A 17,266-nucleotide genomic window follows, 5' to 3' on the forward strand; every position below is an offset into this window, starting at 1 on the left:
AGCCATGCTTAGTCTTTTGCTGATCTGTTGGCTGTGGCCTCTTTGTGGGTACCTTTCTTTCTCTACCCTTTCCGCTTTTATGTGTTGTTTTCACTCATTAGATTGTAAGCTCTTTTGAGAGCAGGGCCTGTCTTTTTTTTTTTTTTTTTTTTTTTTTTGGCTTCTATTTGTATTCTCAGTGCTTAGAGCAATGCCTGGACTGTAATAAATGTTTAATAAATGCTCTATCTATTTATCTATATATTGATCACCTCTATCTATTGATATATCCATTTGTCTGTCTTGTCTACCTTAACTGCATATATATACATATATATATATATTTTATATCTATCATCTAGCTATTCATCTATATCTATCTCTCTAGCATTGAAATGGAAGTTTCTTCAATAATTGAGGAAACAAAAGTTTAAACTTCCAAGCAGATGACTTTATTAAGCAATGCTTTCTAATTGCATAACAAATTGGGATCAAGCCTCCTCAGTTTTGGCACTGGACCCCAAATATAGAGGAGACAGATATTTATGCATTAAAAACAATCAAATAATACAAATTGATTAAAAGAAAACAATTAACGGGAAATTAGTTAATCTGATTTTTAATTGGAGGAAAGATTAAGGATTTTCCAAGTTGGGAGGGAAAGTGCAAACAGGTACAATTTCCTGAAATCAGAAAAAGAGGTCCCCCATTCCCCCCAAATATATATATATATTCAATCAAAAGAACATGGAAACAATAATTGATTAACCAGAGCAGGACCAAATTTAAGATAAGGCACATGGGTTGCTTGAGATGTATAATTATGAAAATCTTCTTCCATCAGTCTTTGGATTTGACCAGGTTTTTGATCAGCATAATCTAAGTCCTTATTTAAGGCTCCCTAATCAACATATAGAACTAGTCTAACTTCCCAGTCATATAGGGTTGGGTTCATACTATACGATAAAGTTTTCTTCAAGTTTCCACAACTGCATGAAGTTCTTGCCTGATATTATTAGAATATTATTAACTCTTATTAATAATATGAAATAATATAATAATAGTTATTATTAGAATAATAGTGAGAAGATGACTTGTTTCCTTCTCTATAGCTATCCCTGGGATTCTTTGGGCTTGCCCAGGTACATCTTTTTATGTGAAGTCAAGAGAAATAAACAACATTATGCTTATATGAATAGGTCTTCTCCTGAAGTATATCCCACAGAAGTCAATGTTTTGTGATGTGTAAAAAATTTGAGACAGAGTTTCTGGGTAATCAGTTACTTTATTAATTATTGTTTGAGGATAATTAATAAAAGCAGTCAGTAGCACTCTTGAATACCAAAAGACCATTCACGCAGGTCTTTCATTATGCATATGCCTTTGGAAGAGTGGTGTTTCCAACTGGCAACAATAAATTTTGATTGGTTAACAATTAATGAGAGATGTACTTATTCTAATGAGGGGCTGCCAGATGTGACTTTGATCACTCTTGCTCCCAGATCATTCCCAATCTCAGATAATCTAGACAAAAGATGTACCCCCCACCAGCTCTTTCCTGAGTGGAACAAAAGGGGCTAAAATTCACCTTAGAGTAAATACTTTGTAAGGTTTTCTAGTGGGATGAAATCTCCTATCCAAGACCAAAAAGCATGTATGATGGGGGTGTGGGCAAGCTCATCCATTAACAATATCCTTCAGCAACAGAAAAACCAACAAGTTTCTAGTTTCTAAATGAGAAGGTAAAAAATCCTGGTCCTGATTTCAACAATGAATTATTAATATGAGAGAAACAATTACTTTTCTCAGCTCTTCAGAGGTCAGCAGTTACTCATGATGATGGTGTCACTGTCCTGGATCCCATAGTTTCTGAGAGTCTTATAATCGTAAAGTCTTTGGCCTTGGAATTCTAGGAGTTGGGACTCTACTGGAAACCCCTCTGCCTCTTCAATCTTCTCCTTCAGATCCTGGATGCAATCATCAGGGTCAACAGCATAAATCTTGCAGTGGTTGTTGGGCCCTTTAACAAAGATCTGGATCTCAGGCCAGAAGGTTTCCAGTAGATAGACAACAATTTGATAGAAGATCCCATATTGGGCTAATGTATCTCTCCCTCTGAGGAGTTGCCTTTCACCACTGGGATCTTGGAAGGAGAGACGCAGCTGACCTGTGAGCTTTAGCTCCTGTCTGATTTTTATTTTCATCCTACTAATCAGGTCATAGGGATTCACCCAGAGTGTCCAATTTTTCCAATCAGACTGTCTCAGGATCACCTTAACATTTCTGGCTCCCTGGAAAGGAGGGGGATAAAAGAACATCAATCAATGATTCTTTGTGGGGGACACAGCCTCAGAAAACGTCACTACCCTCTGCTCTTAGAGATGGGAACAAGAGTGTTTGGTGATTCACCAAACCACATACACTATTCATAGTGACAACTTTATAGTAACAGCAACTTCTTATAGAGCTGACAATACTTAGCATTTATATAGCACTTACCATGTGCTAAATGTACTGCTAAGCCTTTTATAAATATCTCATCTGATCTTCACAATCACCCTGTGAAATAGGTGCTATTATTAAATTCATTTTACAGTTGAGGAAACTGAGGCAGACAGATTGTTAATTGACTTTGTCTAGGATCACACAACTAGAAAGTTTCTGAGATTGGATTTGACTTGGGGTTTTTATTCATTGTGTTACTGAGCTGCCATATAACAATTTCTTGTATTTTTCACAATGTTTAATGTGTTTTTATCCCTAGCAGTAGGAATAAGAAGCTCTCTGGCACTGGACTTAGAAGATCTAGAGGAGTGGATTTTGAATCTTTCCCTTGTCGTGGGTAAGCCCTTAGCTCTGTTTGAGCGTGTTTCCTCATCTTTAAAAGCGTATGAAGCTAAGAGGTACAGATGTTTGATTTATATATCATCATTGGAGATCCAGCACAATGCAGTGGAAAGGAACTGGCTCTGAGTTCAGAGGAGCCATGTTCAAATTCTGACCCTGATCTCTCTGCCAGATTCTTTGTTCCACTTAGCCCTCTCCAGGTAATACATTTAGGGTTATGGAGGTGGTAAAATAATGGAACCTGTTCAGATTCTTCTTTGGGAGGGCTCCAGAGCACCTGGGGAAATTAGAAGGGATGGGATGCAGACAGGAGGTAGAGGGAATGATGAGGTCCAGACCTGGGGAGTGACTCTACCTGGACATCCCAGCTTTGGATTTCTTCATCATTTTCATCATAGCAGCAGTCCCGTTTCAGGCAGTGGGCAGCCTCCTGGGCCAACACATCCCATCTCCTGCCCTCTCCCACATTATTAGTAGGGTCAGCTGGATCCAAAATAATGGGTCTGGAACAGAGAAGTAGGTTCAGAATGGCGTTCTGCCCCCAGCCCTTTCGCTTCTTTTGCATTGAATTTAAACCTGTTGTTTTGCAAGTTTGCCTCATGGTTGCCAGTTCTGCTCCTGTGAGACCAAGAAGGACCAGCAGGGTCTTTGTTCCAAAGACAATGATCTGGTTGGAGAATACGATTGAGGTAACTTGATAGAGGTAATTCAATCCTACCCATGTCAGCCTCATTTTCCCCTTTCATTTTACAAAAGCCTTCATCTACTCATCTCCTAGGTGGTCCCCCAATCACACTCCCTATGTGAAAAGAAGCCCCCAAACCCTCACTTCCGACCTTCTCATGTCCCCTCCCCCACAGAGAGTAGAGGCAGGGAGAAGGGTGTTAGCACCTATTTTTCTTCAGTTTGTTTTTCACAAAGTCTCGAACGATGGCATTTTCAAAATTATAATTTGTGGTCCAATAGATGCATATGTTCTCATAATCCTGGAGCAGCTTCATCACAGTTACAAAGCCTTCCTCAGTTCTGAAGTACTCGGATCTTTGAGTCCCCATCTCCCAAGCATAGACGGTCAGTAGCTCCAGGGCATATTTGGGGGGTAGAAAGACTCGGTGGCACTTAGCTTTCACTTTCTATGAGAAAAAGCAAGACCATCCTTCAAGAGTTATAGTCAATCAGTCATTCAGTCAACACACATTTTTTAATGAATGAAAGCTCATCAAGCACTAATGCTTTCTTGATGTCAGACACTGTGCTAGGTCCCAAGGACAACAAGGCAAAAGTGAAAGCCATCTCTGACACTAAGGAGATTACATTCTACTGGAAGGGGACAATATTTACGTAGATTTTGGATTCCTAGTAAATACAAGTAAATTTTAGAGAGAGCAGCTGGGTAATAGTGTTTGAATTGAGTGTTTTTTTTTTTTTTCTGAGGCAATTGGGATTAAGTGACTTGCCCAGGGTCACACAGCTAGGGAGTGTTAAGTGGCTGAGAACAGATTTGAACTCAGGTCCTCTTGACTTCAGGTCTGATGCTCTATTTATTTCGACACCTAGCTGCCCCATGAAATGAGTGGAGTTGTTTCTTTCTTTCTTTCTTTCTTTTTTTTTTTTTTTTTTGCTGAGACATTGGGGTTAAATGACTTGCCCCTAGTCACACAGTCAGGAAGTATTAAATGTTTGAGGCTAGATCTGAACTCAAGTCCTCCTGACTTCAGGGCTAGTTCCCTATCCACTACACCAAATAGCTGTCCATGAACTGAGTTTTAAGGAAATTTCCACAGGCAGAGATGAACATGGCCAGACATGGGGTGCAGTCTATACAAAAACAGGGAGATTGGAAAAGAAATGTCATATGTAGAAAGGCAAGAAGGCCCATTTGACTGGAGTTTAGAATGTGGAAAATGAATTATGTCCAATATGGTTGGAAAGATAGACTGGAGCTAAATTATGAAAGGCTTGCCACTGGATATCATCGAGCCCAGGATTGTCATGGTTTTTGTCTATACTTATGAATATCGCTTTGACAGTTATGTGGAGATGGACCTGAGAGGGGAAAACTTAGAGATGAGGGATCAATCGAGAGTCACTGGAATAGTCCAGGGGAGAGGTGATAAAGATCTAACGTTGTGGGGTGCCCATGTGAGCAGACAAAAGGGAATATAATAATAAGAGAAATTATAGATTTAGAAGCCACAAGACTAGGCAATTGATATGTGTGGGATGAGAGAAAGTAAATGACTGAAGATGATGCTGGCTATGAGCCTGGGCCATTAGGAGGAAGGGATGCTCTTGACAAAAACCCAGAAAGAACTCCTAGCAAGATTTTAAATGCTTCTCTGTTCCTAGAGTTTACAAGACCACCTTCAATGTTCTTGTTTGTTTATTTATTTTTGGATTTCATTCACTGGCCAGAATGCAAGTACTTTTAAAGTTTTTATTAGACACTTGATAAATATTATCTTTTTGGAGACTCTTGTATCCCTGAAAAAAATGATTAACCTTATGAAATAATATTGTTTTTCACTCTCATTTCATCACTGGGAAAACTGAGACTGATAAGGGTTGAGTTGACTTGGGAGAAGAGAAGAGGGACATATATAAAGCTGTGATCTAGAGAAAGATCTAGCAAAGCAGACAGAAGGAGAACCAGGAGAAAGGAATATTCTTGACAATCTAGAAAGAAGAGAATATTGAGGAAGAGAGAATAGAATGATCAATATACTGTTAAAGGCTGTGGAGAGATCAAGGAGAGAATAAGGACTGAGAAAAGGCTGTTGGATTTGGCAATTAAGAGATCATTGGTAACTTTGGCTGGTGTGTGTTTGAGGCAGCATTTGAAGTCAAGTCTTCCTGATTCCAGGTCCGGCATTCTAACATCTGCTCTCCGTAATGGATAGTGCAATTAATTGTTTAGTACAGGCCCAAAGATTTGGCCAGCAGGAAGTGAGACTGGGCTTAGGGAAAACCACCTTCATTCTGGGTGGGTGTGTAAAAATTTCCATTAAAAAAGAAAATTTTGGGTCTAGTTAGTCACTAATTGAGGTATTCTACTCACGGGGATTGTTCTATAGAGCCAGCACCCAAGAACTAAGAGTTAGGAGGAATCCAGGGGCCATCGACTGAATTCAATCTATATCTGGTCAAGATATCTTCCCTGGTATCCTTAACAAAGGTCACCCAGTCTCTGCTTGAAGATCTCCCTTGAGGGGCTTGCCCCCTGCTCAGGCAGTGTATTCCATTTTGGGATAATTCTCATTGATAAGAAGCTTCCCCTGATATCAAGATGGCATTTTTATACCTTCCCCCCTTGTATTGCTCTTGGTTCTGAAGAAGGCTCTTCTACAGAGTAGTCTTTCAGGTACTTGAACATAGCTCTGGGAAGTTTCTCACTGAAACTTCTTCCCTCTTTAGGCTAACCATCCTTCCTTCTTTCAACCAGGGCCCATGTAGCATGGAATCTGGTCTTCTCACAGTCTTGGGAAATCTCTTTTGGGCAAACTATAACTTGACTTTCCAACAATGTCATGTTTGGTATTGTGCTCCAATTGTGACTGGACCAGGGATGCCCATGGCAGAAGTTGGACCCTTACTCCATTCCAATCAGTATTAATCAGTTTGATTTCATTCTAAGTTCTGTATATTAAACCTTGGACCTGAGATTGTAAATTCGCTGTGACCGAATTACATGGAAAATCCTCCAACTTCTTTTTGTACCTCTGGACCTTGATCTCTTGTCCAACACGAGCATGGGACCATCTTATGACCACTTAGTCAGTGGAGCCTCATGTTTCAGCCAATCTGTGACCCTCCCCGCTTCCCCTCTCCCCCATATGTCCTTTTTGACTTTCAAGAGCAAAGTCTATCAAACAATTAGATTCTGTATTCTGCCATGTTTCTTCTGCAAAATTGGGTATCAAACCCTATAAAAACAAGGTCCTGTAGGTCAGGGGCATCTTGGAAGATCTGAGGAGAAGAGGAAGAAGAAAAACCCATGGATCCTTTGATAAAGGGCCATTGGCTCAGAGTTATTGTAGGTTGGGAATTTTAATCCCCAACCAGGACCTGTAGGAGCAAATATAAAGTCCTTTACTTGTCATTCAAAGCCCTTCTTAATTTGCTCCTCCCATCTTTTTATTTCTCTTTTCACTTTATCTGTCTTCCCTTTTTCAATTTCTTTCCTCCTCTGCCTCCCTACTCCTATCTATTACCAAGATCCTCTAAGATTCTGTGACACTGACCTTCCAGCTGTTCCTCAAACAGGACCCTTCATCTCCAGACTTTGGTCATTTTCTCTGGCTGTCCCCCATGCTTAGAATGCTCTTCTTCCTCATCTCTGCCTTCTGGCTTCCTTTGAATCCCAGCTAAAATTCCACTTCTTGAGGAAGTCTTTCCCTGTTGCAGTCTCTCTGTTGATTATTTCTAATTTATCCTATACATAGCTTCTTTGTACATAATTGTTTATATAGTGCATTCTCCACTAAATGGAGCTCCTTAAAAACATGGACTGTCTAACCTTTCTTTATATCTGTCTTTATGTCTACAGGGCTTAGTATATAGTGCCTGGCACATAGAAGGTGCTTAATAAAGTTTTATTGACTGTCTGATCTTTAACAGCTTCAGTTTGAGGGTTAAAATATTTAGCATCTTTTCACAATTGTAAAGTGGGAATAATTATAATACCTACAACCCAGACTTGTTGTCATAATATTTGTAAAGTGCTAGCTAGCTATTATTATTCCTTTGATTTATCAGTACAATAACTGTCCAAAAAATAAGTGTGATGAGTCTAGAATGATCTGGTCCTGATTAAGTCTGATTTGTTCTTTTGTGATCCCCATTAACCTTTCTAAGGTCTAGATAGCACTCTTAGATGGTAAAGGTTCTTCTTGTAGATTCCTATGTCAAGAAAGAATCTCAAGACCTGAGTGTGTCAAATCCATGGATCATCCATTTGGCTCTGGAAGCCAAATCCAAGGAGATGTCAGAGATGAAGACTTATCGGGAATTAGCCCATCATCATCCCTTGTTCTGCTTAGCATAGTATCCAGCACATTTTAGGCATTTAACAAATATTTTTATCTGTCTCTTTTTAAATATATAAATAGAGGGAAGGGAACAGATATTAATGAAGCACCTAGTGTATGCTAGACACATTGCTACTATCATCTCTGATCCTTATAACAACTCTGAAAGGTAGGTACTATTTTTGTTCCTTTTTTGCCAATGAGGAAATGGAGGCTGAGAGAGGTAAAGCAGTTTGTCTTAGAACATATAGTTGGAAAGTGTCTGAGGCTGGATTTGAATACAGGTCTTCCTGACTCCAGGCCCTGTCCTCTATCCCATGTACCACACACCTATTAAAAAGTGGAGATATGTATAATCCATACATACATATACAGATAATTATATTTGTTTATCATCTGTTTGTCTGTTTGGCAGACTAAGTGACAAAAAAGAACCTTAACTGGTCTTCCTGATTCAGAGGCCTGAATCAGGCCTCTGTCTGTGTATCGATAGTATTTATCTATCCATCCATCCATCCATCCATCCATCTATCCATCTATCCATCCATCCATCCATCTATCTATCTATCTATCTATCTATCCATCCACCCATCTATTTATCCATCTACATATCATGTCTATCTTTCTATCTATTCATCCATCTATTCTGTCTGTCTGCCTATCTATATAATCTATCTGTTTATCCATTTTTCCATACATCTATCCTTCTATACTAATTACATATCCTGACTGCTTATATATTTATAGTATCTATCCATCCATCATCTACTTATATCTATCTATCCATCTATATATCATGTCTATCTATCTATCTATTGATCTATCTATACATCTATTCTGTCTACCTATCTAGTCTGTCTATCTACCTAATCTGTTTTTCTATCCTTCCATCCATCCTATGTATCTAAACTCTATGTATCCTGTTTGTCTATATATCTATCTACAGTGTCTATCCATCATCTATCTATCAATCCATTCATCCACCCATCTATTTATCACCTATCCATCTATCATCTATCTATCCATTGATCCATCCATCTATCCATCTATCTATCTATTCTGTGTGTCTGTTTCTGTCAATCTGTCCACCTGGCTGTCTGTCATCATCTCTCTGTTCAGGACATTTTGCTTTCTTGGTCCTTATTTAATGGGGATCCCTCTGGATCAATCCCTTTTCCTCTGGATATTTCCTTCACCTCTAAAATGAGGGAGGTGCTAGTGCTGGACTAGATGACGTCTAAGGTCCCTTCTCTCGCTAACAAAACAAACAACTGATATTATGAAACATTAACACAAACTCTGTTTTTGTCACTCTTATGAGGATTTCTCCAGGGTCACACAGCTCATAAGGATTAGAATTAAATGTGAATCTTTCTCAAGCCAAGAAAAGCAGGCGCTAAAGTTTCCCTTGTTGACTTTCTAAAAATGTGGCTGAGAGATGGTGACTTATCATATACTTACATTGCATTTTTCTTAGGCATATGGATTTGAGTCCCAAAGTCAGCATGGTCTGGTGGGTGGAGCTCGGGCCTCTGAATCAGGAAGACCAGTTAAGGTTCTTTTTTGTCACTTAGTCTCTGGGAGTTTCAGGTTACTAATCTAATAACTACTAACTTTTGTTACTAACTAGAGTTAGTAGTTACTCTACAAACTAGAGTAAGTAGCCCTAGTGACGGTATCTATTCTGCTCTTCCTGGTTGCCCTCCCATTGGGAGGCCCCTGCCTTATCATGGGTTGTGCTCTAAGAGCGTAGAATAATCTCTTAGGTCATCAGACAATCTAGCAGGGGTCAAGCAGGGGACCCTGCTGAGACCAAAGAGGGTCCTGACATACAGGTCAAGAACAGCTATCCAGACCTCTTGTGGGAGATAGGGGTTGCCCTCCCAGAAACCTCTTACAAGCAGTGGTGATGTAACAGCCCCATGCAGAATTCTGCTTAACTGCATGTACACTTCATAGAAGCTGATATTTAGATCTGGAAGGGACCTTAGAGATGATCTCGTCTTACCTCCATATTTTGTAGAGAACTAAAGGAAACTGAGGTGCAAAAATGTACTTGTCCAAGATCACACAGGTAGTTAGTAGCAGGGACAAGATTAGGTCCTCTGACTCCAGTGTTTCCAAAGGAATACTGTAGAAGTGTCCCTTGCTTTTTTTAGACTGTTTTTTACTCAACCTTCCTGACCCCTGCCAGCGATAGCCCCTTTGCCCACCCTCCTTCCACCATGGTGCTTACCTTAAGGTACCAGTGTTTCACCAGCCGAAGTAGGTTCTTCAGCTTGACTGGTAAAGGCTTAAAAAAATTCCTCTGTAATTCAGAGAGGGAGGAAGAGAACTCGCCAGGCTTGCTTTGGCTCTTTATTAGATTTTCATAGACCTCTGGGGATGGCTTCTCATTGCGGGCAAGATTTCCTATAGGGAGAGGAAATTTGGGGATATGAAGCTCTCTCAGGACAAAGATTGGAGGATTCCTTCTCTTGGGATGTGGGGCTGACATTATCTGGGGGGTTTGGACTCATTGATACCCAATCCCCCAGAATCACAATCTTAGAGGTGGAAGTGACTCCAAAAGTTGCCTAGCTCTACTGGGCGTGAGCTGCTAAATGTTTAACAACTGGTTCTCTGAAAAAAAAAATTCCTGGCTTGCTTTCAACATTTTCCTTATAATGTATTGTTATTATGTTATTATCATGCTGATCCATGTAAATAATTTCATTTTAATAACATAAAAATGTTACCATTAACATTTTTTCCATCATATTCTTAAATCTCAAACAAGATAGATACAAAACTACAAATCAAACTTTGATTTTGGAGCTAGTGATTTCCAAGGCATAAACCCTCATGCTGAAAATTTAACAATTGATTCTCCAGAGTGGATTCTAGCTGGCTCTAGTTTACCCTTGAGTTCCACCCATACCTGAACAAGCTGTCTCTCTACAAGACGTCCACCTGGTCATTCACCTTTTGTAAAACAACTCATCATCTACTCTTCCATTCTCCAAACTCATCTGTCTCCCTAATTTCCTTATATGTGTCCAAATGAAATAACACATGTATATTTGAAGTGATATGTAAGGACTATGTATTGTTGTTGTTATTATTATTATTCCATCCAGGACAGTGCCATTTTCCCAATCATTTTTTCAGTTGTTCAGTTGGGTCCAGTTTTTTGTGATCCTATTTTGGGGTTTTCTTGGTAGACCTGCTGGAGTGGCTCACCATTTCCTTCTCCAGATAATTTTACAGATGAGGAAACTGAGACAGACAGGGTGAAGTGACTTGCACAGAGTCACACAGTTCATGTCTGAGGCTGAATCTGATGACTTTATATATTGACTCTTTCATTAGACTGTGAGTTCCTTGAAGGCAGGAACTTCCTTTGTGCCTCCAATACTTACCCACTGCCTGGCTGATAAAGGGCTTATTTTTTGACTTTGCATAAGAGGCTTTTGGACCCTACCCTCTAGACTTCTCTCTAGCCTGGCACTTGTGCCCAGGGGGAGACCCTCCTCTTCTCTTACCTATGGCATCAAAGGCTGGAAGCACATTCACTTTAATACGCTTACTACTCTTCCTCGCCTGGATGTAGAAGGACAGAGATCGAGGACCCGCGCCCCAACGCCATGTCTGTGCCGTAGTGATGGCCTGAACGTCAAAGGCCAGGCTCTTCCGACACCTGGTGAGCCTCTCCTCTATGTGGGTGATGATGTGACCTCGGAGCTTCTTCTGCTCTTGGAAGCTGGAGAAGCAGCTCAGGAAAATGACCAGGTCCACATCAGAGCCATGGTTTAGGATTGTTCCCTTCCCAACGGAGCCTCCCTGCCAAGGACAGACCAGCTTTATTATCCACCGAAGCAGCATTGATCTTAAGCTGCCTTTGATCCATGAGTAAAATCCCTGAGAGACCAGAGGTGGAGCGTTTGCGGACACACTCCTTGAGACTCTACCATCTAGTTTATACATACATACAGTTAGTTTTTGGTTTACTTATGTTTAAAATTTTGGTTTCCCTTCAATAGAATTAAAACTTGAGGGCAGAGATTGCTTCTTTTTTTTTTTTTTTTTTGTATCCTTAATACCTAGCACAATGCCTGATATACAATTGATGTAAATTGTGTCCCTTTAACCTTTGGGGGGAGGCCTGATGTAAACTGTGTTCCCTTTGGGGAGAAGGGTGCATCTGACTCTCAAACCCTGGGGGGGGGCACACTTTTCCTAGACAGCTCCCAGATAAGTAATCTCATTCAATTGGAAATCTCGGACTGGGCCATGTCCTCTATGGACTGGCTCAAACTGCTCTCCATCCCCAGGTCAAGACTAAATGGGATGTAATCAAGGGTTTGTTAACCCATTTTTGCTAATTCCTAGTCAGGAAGGCCTGTCCTTCTGGACTTAGCCCACCGAGGAAGAGATTTTCTTCTCAATGTCAACCCTTCTTTGTAATAGTCCTAACAGGACCTTGCCTGCCCTTCTGCCTGCCCACTAGTGAAGAGATTTTCTTCTCAGTGTCAACCCTTCTTTGTAATAATCCTAACAGGACCTTGCGTGCCCTTCTGCCTGCCCACTAATGAAGATTTTCTTCTCAGTGTCAACCCTTCTTTGCAATAGTCCTAACAGGACCTTGCCCACTAAGAAAGCTATCTTCTTAGGGTACTGCTTTCTTAGCATAAATAAATCCTTTCTTTGCCACAAACCTGGGCCCGTATTTATGGGGGTTTGTGAATTCTTTCACAAAACCTGCACAACCGGCCAAGGGGATCCCATTAATGTTAGGGCATCTCTTGCTCTCAATTTTCGCACCTCATCGCAGTTGGTGCTTAATAAGTGTTTGTTGAATGAATGAACTATGCAAGATGCTTTTTGAATACCTTGTCTTACTAAGAGAAGTTGGGGGGCTAGGTAAAGGTAATCCTCATGCTGAGCAAGTGCTCCCAATTAAGAGAAATCCAAAGCTCCTACCCCCAATTTGGGAGCCTTTGACTTCAAATCACTCCTAAACTTCTTAATATTTAAAACTTTCAAGCTGTATGGCTTTCTGAACCCCAATTTATTAGCTATAGAATCAGAGGTCATTTCTAACTCTGCTCATAAGTCCTATGATTCCAAAGTGGAATGGGTTATCCCTGACTGGGAGGAAATTCTCCCTCACTGGAGTTCTTCAAATTACTTCCTGATTTCAGGCTACCCTCGCATTAAGCCCTACTTTCACTTCCAGGGTGAGCCTGGGAATTGACCCGGCCCAGCACTACAGAGCTCTCCTCAAAGTGCCATCTCCTAACTCTGACCACAATACTTGAGGGTCTTCTCACACTGCTGACCCCAGCTTTGGCCAGGGCAGCCTGGGGCTCTCCTTATATTGTCACCTAGCCAGCCCTCCCAGCTGCATTTTTTCTTGCTTCTATATACCAGGTAAATTGAGGACAAATTTGGCCATTTTTGGTCTTCATTTTTATCTAGCCCTGAGATAAACTGAGGGCCTGAGGAAGACCTTAATTTAGAAAGGCCATGGTCATCCACTGCATCAGGGCCATCACAGGTCATCTTGATATGTCTTGCCATTGAACTTTGATGGCTCCGTAGGAGAGGGAGACTGAGGACTTTGCACAGTCCTCCCTTACTTCAATCCAGCTCACTCCCAAGTCAAGACTCCATCCTTGAGCACAAACTACGTCACTGTGCTAAGCACCTGACAAATCTGACCTCCTGTCATCCTCACAAAAACTTTGGGAAGTAGATGCTGTGGTTATCCCCAATTTAAAGTTAAGGAAACAGACAGGTAGACCTGCCCAGCATCACACAGGTGGTAACATTGTCAAAGGCTGGATTTGAACTCAGGTTTTCTGGTGCCAGGCTCAGTACTTTATCCACTGGGCCACCTGGCTTCTCTTTAGCTTTCTGTATTTTGCCTATAACTGCTTCCAGAGGAAACTTGTACAACTCCTCCCTTCTATTGTCCCCCCCCCTCCCCCCAGGAATGAAAGACTCCAAGTCAGGGAGGGGCTCAGGATAGTCATAGGGACATCAGTGAAAACTAGTGACTTGGATATATCCCATTAGAGAAAATGGAAGAAGGGAGAGAACTAGCATTTATTAAGTATCCACTATGTGCCAGGCAGTTTACAGATATTTCATTTGGAGATCTGGGAACCCTAGACCATTTTCTCTTTTTATATGATATTAGATTTTGAGCTGCAAAGGACCTCATCCACCAAACAGTCCAATCCGGAGGTGAGATTTCTTTCAATGGGAGAAAATAAGAATGGGGTGGTGGTGAGATTTCTCACAATGGGAAGAAAGTGAGAATAGGAAGGTGAGATCTCTTACAAAGGAGAGGTGAGGACAAGGAGGAGAGATCTGTTATAATGGGAGAAAGTGAGATCAGAAAAGTGAGATTTCTTACAATGGGAGAAAGTGAGGACAGGAAAGTGAGATCTGTAACAATGGGAGAAGAAGACAGGGGAGTGAGATCTTTTACAATAGGGGAGGTGAGAACAGGGAGATGAGATCTGGTACAATGGGAGAAAGTGAGATTTCTTACAATGGGAGAAAGTGAGGACAGGAAAGTGAGATCTGTTACAGTGGGAGAAGAAGACAGGGAAGTGAGATCTTTTATAATAGGGGAAGTGAGAACAGGGAGGTGAGATCTATTACAATGGGAGAAAGTAAGATCAGAGAAGTGAGATTTCTTACAATGGGAGAAAGTGAGGACAGGAAAGTGAGATCTGTTACAGTGGGAGAAGAAGACAGGGAAGTGAGATCTTTTACAATGGGGGAGGTGAGAACAGGGAGGTGAGATCTGGTACAATGGGAGAAAGTGAGATCAGAGAAGTGAGATCTGTAACAATGGGAGAAGAAGACAGGGAAGTGAGATCTTTTACAATAGGGGAGGTGAGAATAGGGAGATGAGATCTGGTACAATGGGAGAAAGTGAGATCAGAGAAGTGAGATCTGTTACAATGGGAGAAAGTGAGAATAGGGGTGGGGTGAGATCTGTTACAATGGGAGAGGTGAGGACAGGGAGGTGAGATCTCTTACCCAGAGTCAGCCCCGGAGAGACACAGTATTGGAATCTTTATCCCTTGACTTAGAATAGCTTCTGCTCCAGGGCGCCCTCCCCTCCCACCAAGGGCAGCCTGTGAGCTGCCCATATCTCCCGGGCATTACTGCTTCCCGGGGTCCTCAGGCAGTCCAGCTGGCTATCCATTCCCTGACTTCCACCACCCGGGGTGGAGACCAGGTGCATGCCCATTCCCCAGAACTTCCCTGTTTTTCTCACCTTGAACACCTTCTTCACCTCGACCTCCCGATCCAGGAAAATCGGTGTGTGGAAGCACTGTTCCCTCAGGAACTGCTGCACCCTCTTAAAGACATCCTTGATCTCCTTCTTCCACTCCACATCTGGCTGGAGCTTCTGAGCCACAAAGGCATCGAGCCTTTTGGCTGGGGTCCGGTACAAATCAGAATAGGACGCCATCCGGACCAGTGGCTACACATCACAAGGGTGATGTCATCAGCCTTAATATCTCTTCCAGAATCACTGAAGTTTCGTCAAGACTCCGTTTGTTTGCGGCAACACCCATTCAGTGACTCAGGGCTAGGGAAGAATTGAGAAAATAACCATCACCAAAGTATTGATTTGGTGAGAAGTTTTAGAACTACTCCAGGAATGGGGCGGGATCCTGCCCAGTGGCCAGCCCGCCTCCTTAAGGGAGCCCATCTTCATCCAGTGAGGGGGACACGGTCAGGACACAAGAGGTAGGAGGATGGGGAAGTCCAGCTAGCTTTACCTAGCTGTCACTTTCCTGTTCTGAGTCAAGGGGAGTCCCAGGGATTCCAGGGGACCACAGAGAACCTCTCTATTTCTGAGCCACCTTAACAATCTGATTAGAAAAAAGAAATGAAACTAATGCTAAGCTCTTCTTGTATTCTCATCTCAGTAAGTTTCATTTCTCTTCCTTTTGAAGAAACGGAAACTTTCCTCATTCTTCCTATATTGTGGAACACTAGGGGTCACTGTTTGACCAATCACTATCCCCATGGGGACTCCAGAGTCCTGAACTTTCTCTTTGAAATTCATGGAAAGTGGTGTTTTATTTTGTTTTGTTTTTTGCTTCCCTCCCCCCCCTCAAAAAAAAAAATGTGGTCCCAAGTGGAGACGTAGAGGGTGAAAGGAAAGAAAAAAGGAAGGGATTTTCCCCTTTTGTTCTGATTTTTCTCTCTCGACATGACTCATAGGGAAATATGTAAAAAAAAAAACAAACTGAAAAATGAAAATTTAAAAATTAAAATAAAAAATAAGAAAAAGATCTGGGGAGTTTAGTGGATCACAAGCTCATGTGAGTCAATGGATGACGTTGACAGCCCCACCTTCCCCCCACCCCACCCCCCAAAGAGGTTAATCTTTGGTTTCATTGAGTGACATAAATTTCAGAAATAAGGAAGTGAGAATCTTAACGGTGTTCTGTTCTAGTCAAACTATAGCTGGAGATCCTGTGTTCGGTTCTGGACCCCATGGTTTAAGTAGAACGCTGCTAATTTGGAAAACATTCTGAGAAGGAAGCCGATGGCTGTGGGACTATGTCACATGAAGATAGGCTGAAAGAATTGGGGTGTTTAGCCTACAGAAGAGAAGGCTTGGAAGATGAAAGACGACTTCAAGAATCAAAAGGCCCATCGTGGGAAAGAAGGCTCCGACTGATTCTATTTGGTTCCACAGGTCAGAATTAGGTGCAATATGGAGACTAGGCAAAAAACCCAAACCAAACCAAAGCAAAACCTCATAAAAATTAAAGCTGCCCCATAGTAGAATGATCCATTTCTGGAGGCAGTGGTTTCCCAAGGAAGTTATTCATTTTAGGGCTTCAAGAAAAGCCCGAAATCACTTGGCACTTGTGTTACAATGGGGATTCTTTGGGGGTCAGGGCATAAAATGGATAAGGTGGTTGCCAAGGGCTCTTCCAATTCTGAAGTTCTGCTTTTAGAACCTGCCCCAAGTGTTCTCTCACTTGCTTCTTCCCATCTTCTCCCCCTCTCTTTTTCTTTCTCTTTTCTTCCCCTTTCCCTTTTCTTTCTCCAGCTCTTTTCCCCCTTCCTTCTTCCTTTCCTCTTCTTCCCTTTTCTTTCCCATTTTCTTCCCTTCTTCTCTTTCTCATTTCCTTACCCTTTCACTTTTCCCTCTTCCTTTTCTCTCTCCTCTCCCCTCCTCTTTTCCTTTCTAATTTCTTTTCTCTTCCCCTCCTCTTCCAATTTTCTTTCCCCTTTCCCTTTCCTATCCCATTCATTTTCATTCCTTTCTTTTTTCCTTTCCATCTCCTCCCTCTCTCCTACTCCTTTTCCCTCTTTCTTACTTTTCCATTCTTCTTTCCCTTTCCTCTTTTCTCCTTCCCCTTCTTTTCCCCTCTCCCTTACCT

At 41.6% G+C, this 17,266-nt stretch overlaps 1 protein-coding gene across 1 annotated transcript; it reads right to left on the minus strand.

The window, feature by feature from the left end:
• Positions 1–408: 408 nt before the first annotated feature.
• Positions 409–15,478, minus strand: LOC127545575 (2'-5'-oligoadenylate synthase-like protein 2). Its single transcript, XM_051972960.1, has 6 exons — positions 15,133–15,478; positions 11,378–11,675; positions 10,090–10,265; positions 3,718–3,959; positions 3,182–3,329; positions 409–2,270 (listed from the first exon to the last, which is right to left on the minus strand). The coding sequence occupies exons 1-6, from the start codon at positions 15,328–15,330 to the stop codon at positions 1,800–1,802; spliced, it is 1,533 nt and encodes a 510-aa protein (XP_051828920.1). The 5' UTR covers positions 15,331–15,478; the 3' UTR covers positions 409–1,799.
• Positions 15,479–17,266: the final 1,788 nt, after the last annotated feature.

This window comes from Antechinus flavipes, chromosome 1 (assembly GCF_016432865.1).
Source record: "Antechinus flavipes isolate AdamAnt ecotype Samford, QLD, Australia chromosome 1, AdamAnt_v2, whole genome shotgun sequence".
In the NCBI taxonomy this organism is placed as follows: domain Eukaryota; kingdom Metazoa; phylum Chordata; class Mammalia; order Dasyuromorphia; family Dasyuridae; genus Antechinus; species Antechinus flavipes.

Bases quoted from the DNA above. Each gene is read 5' to 3' on its own strand.
- LOC127545575 (XM_051972960.1), bottom strand. From the start codon at position 15,330: ATGGCGTCCTATTCTGATTTGTACCGGACCCCAGCCAAAAGGCTCGAT. The intron at 11,676-15,132 runs GTGAGAAAAACA...TGTCCTTGGCAG, and splicing joins AGGTGAAGAAGGTGTTCAAG to GGAGGCTCCGTTGGGAAGGG. The intron at 10,266-11,377 runs GTAAGAGAAGAG...CTCTCCCTATAG, and splicing joins TCCAGCCTTTGATGCCATAG to GAAATCTTGCCCGCAATGAG.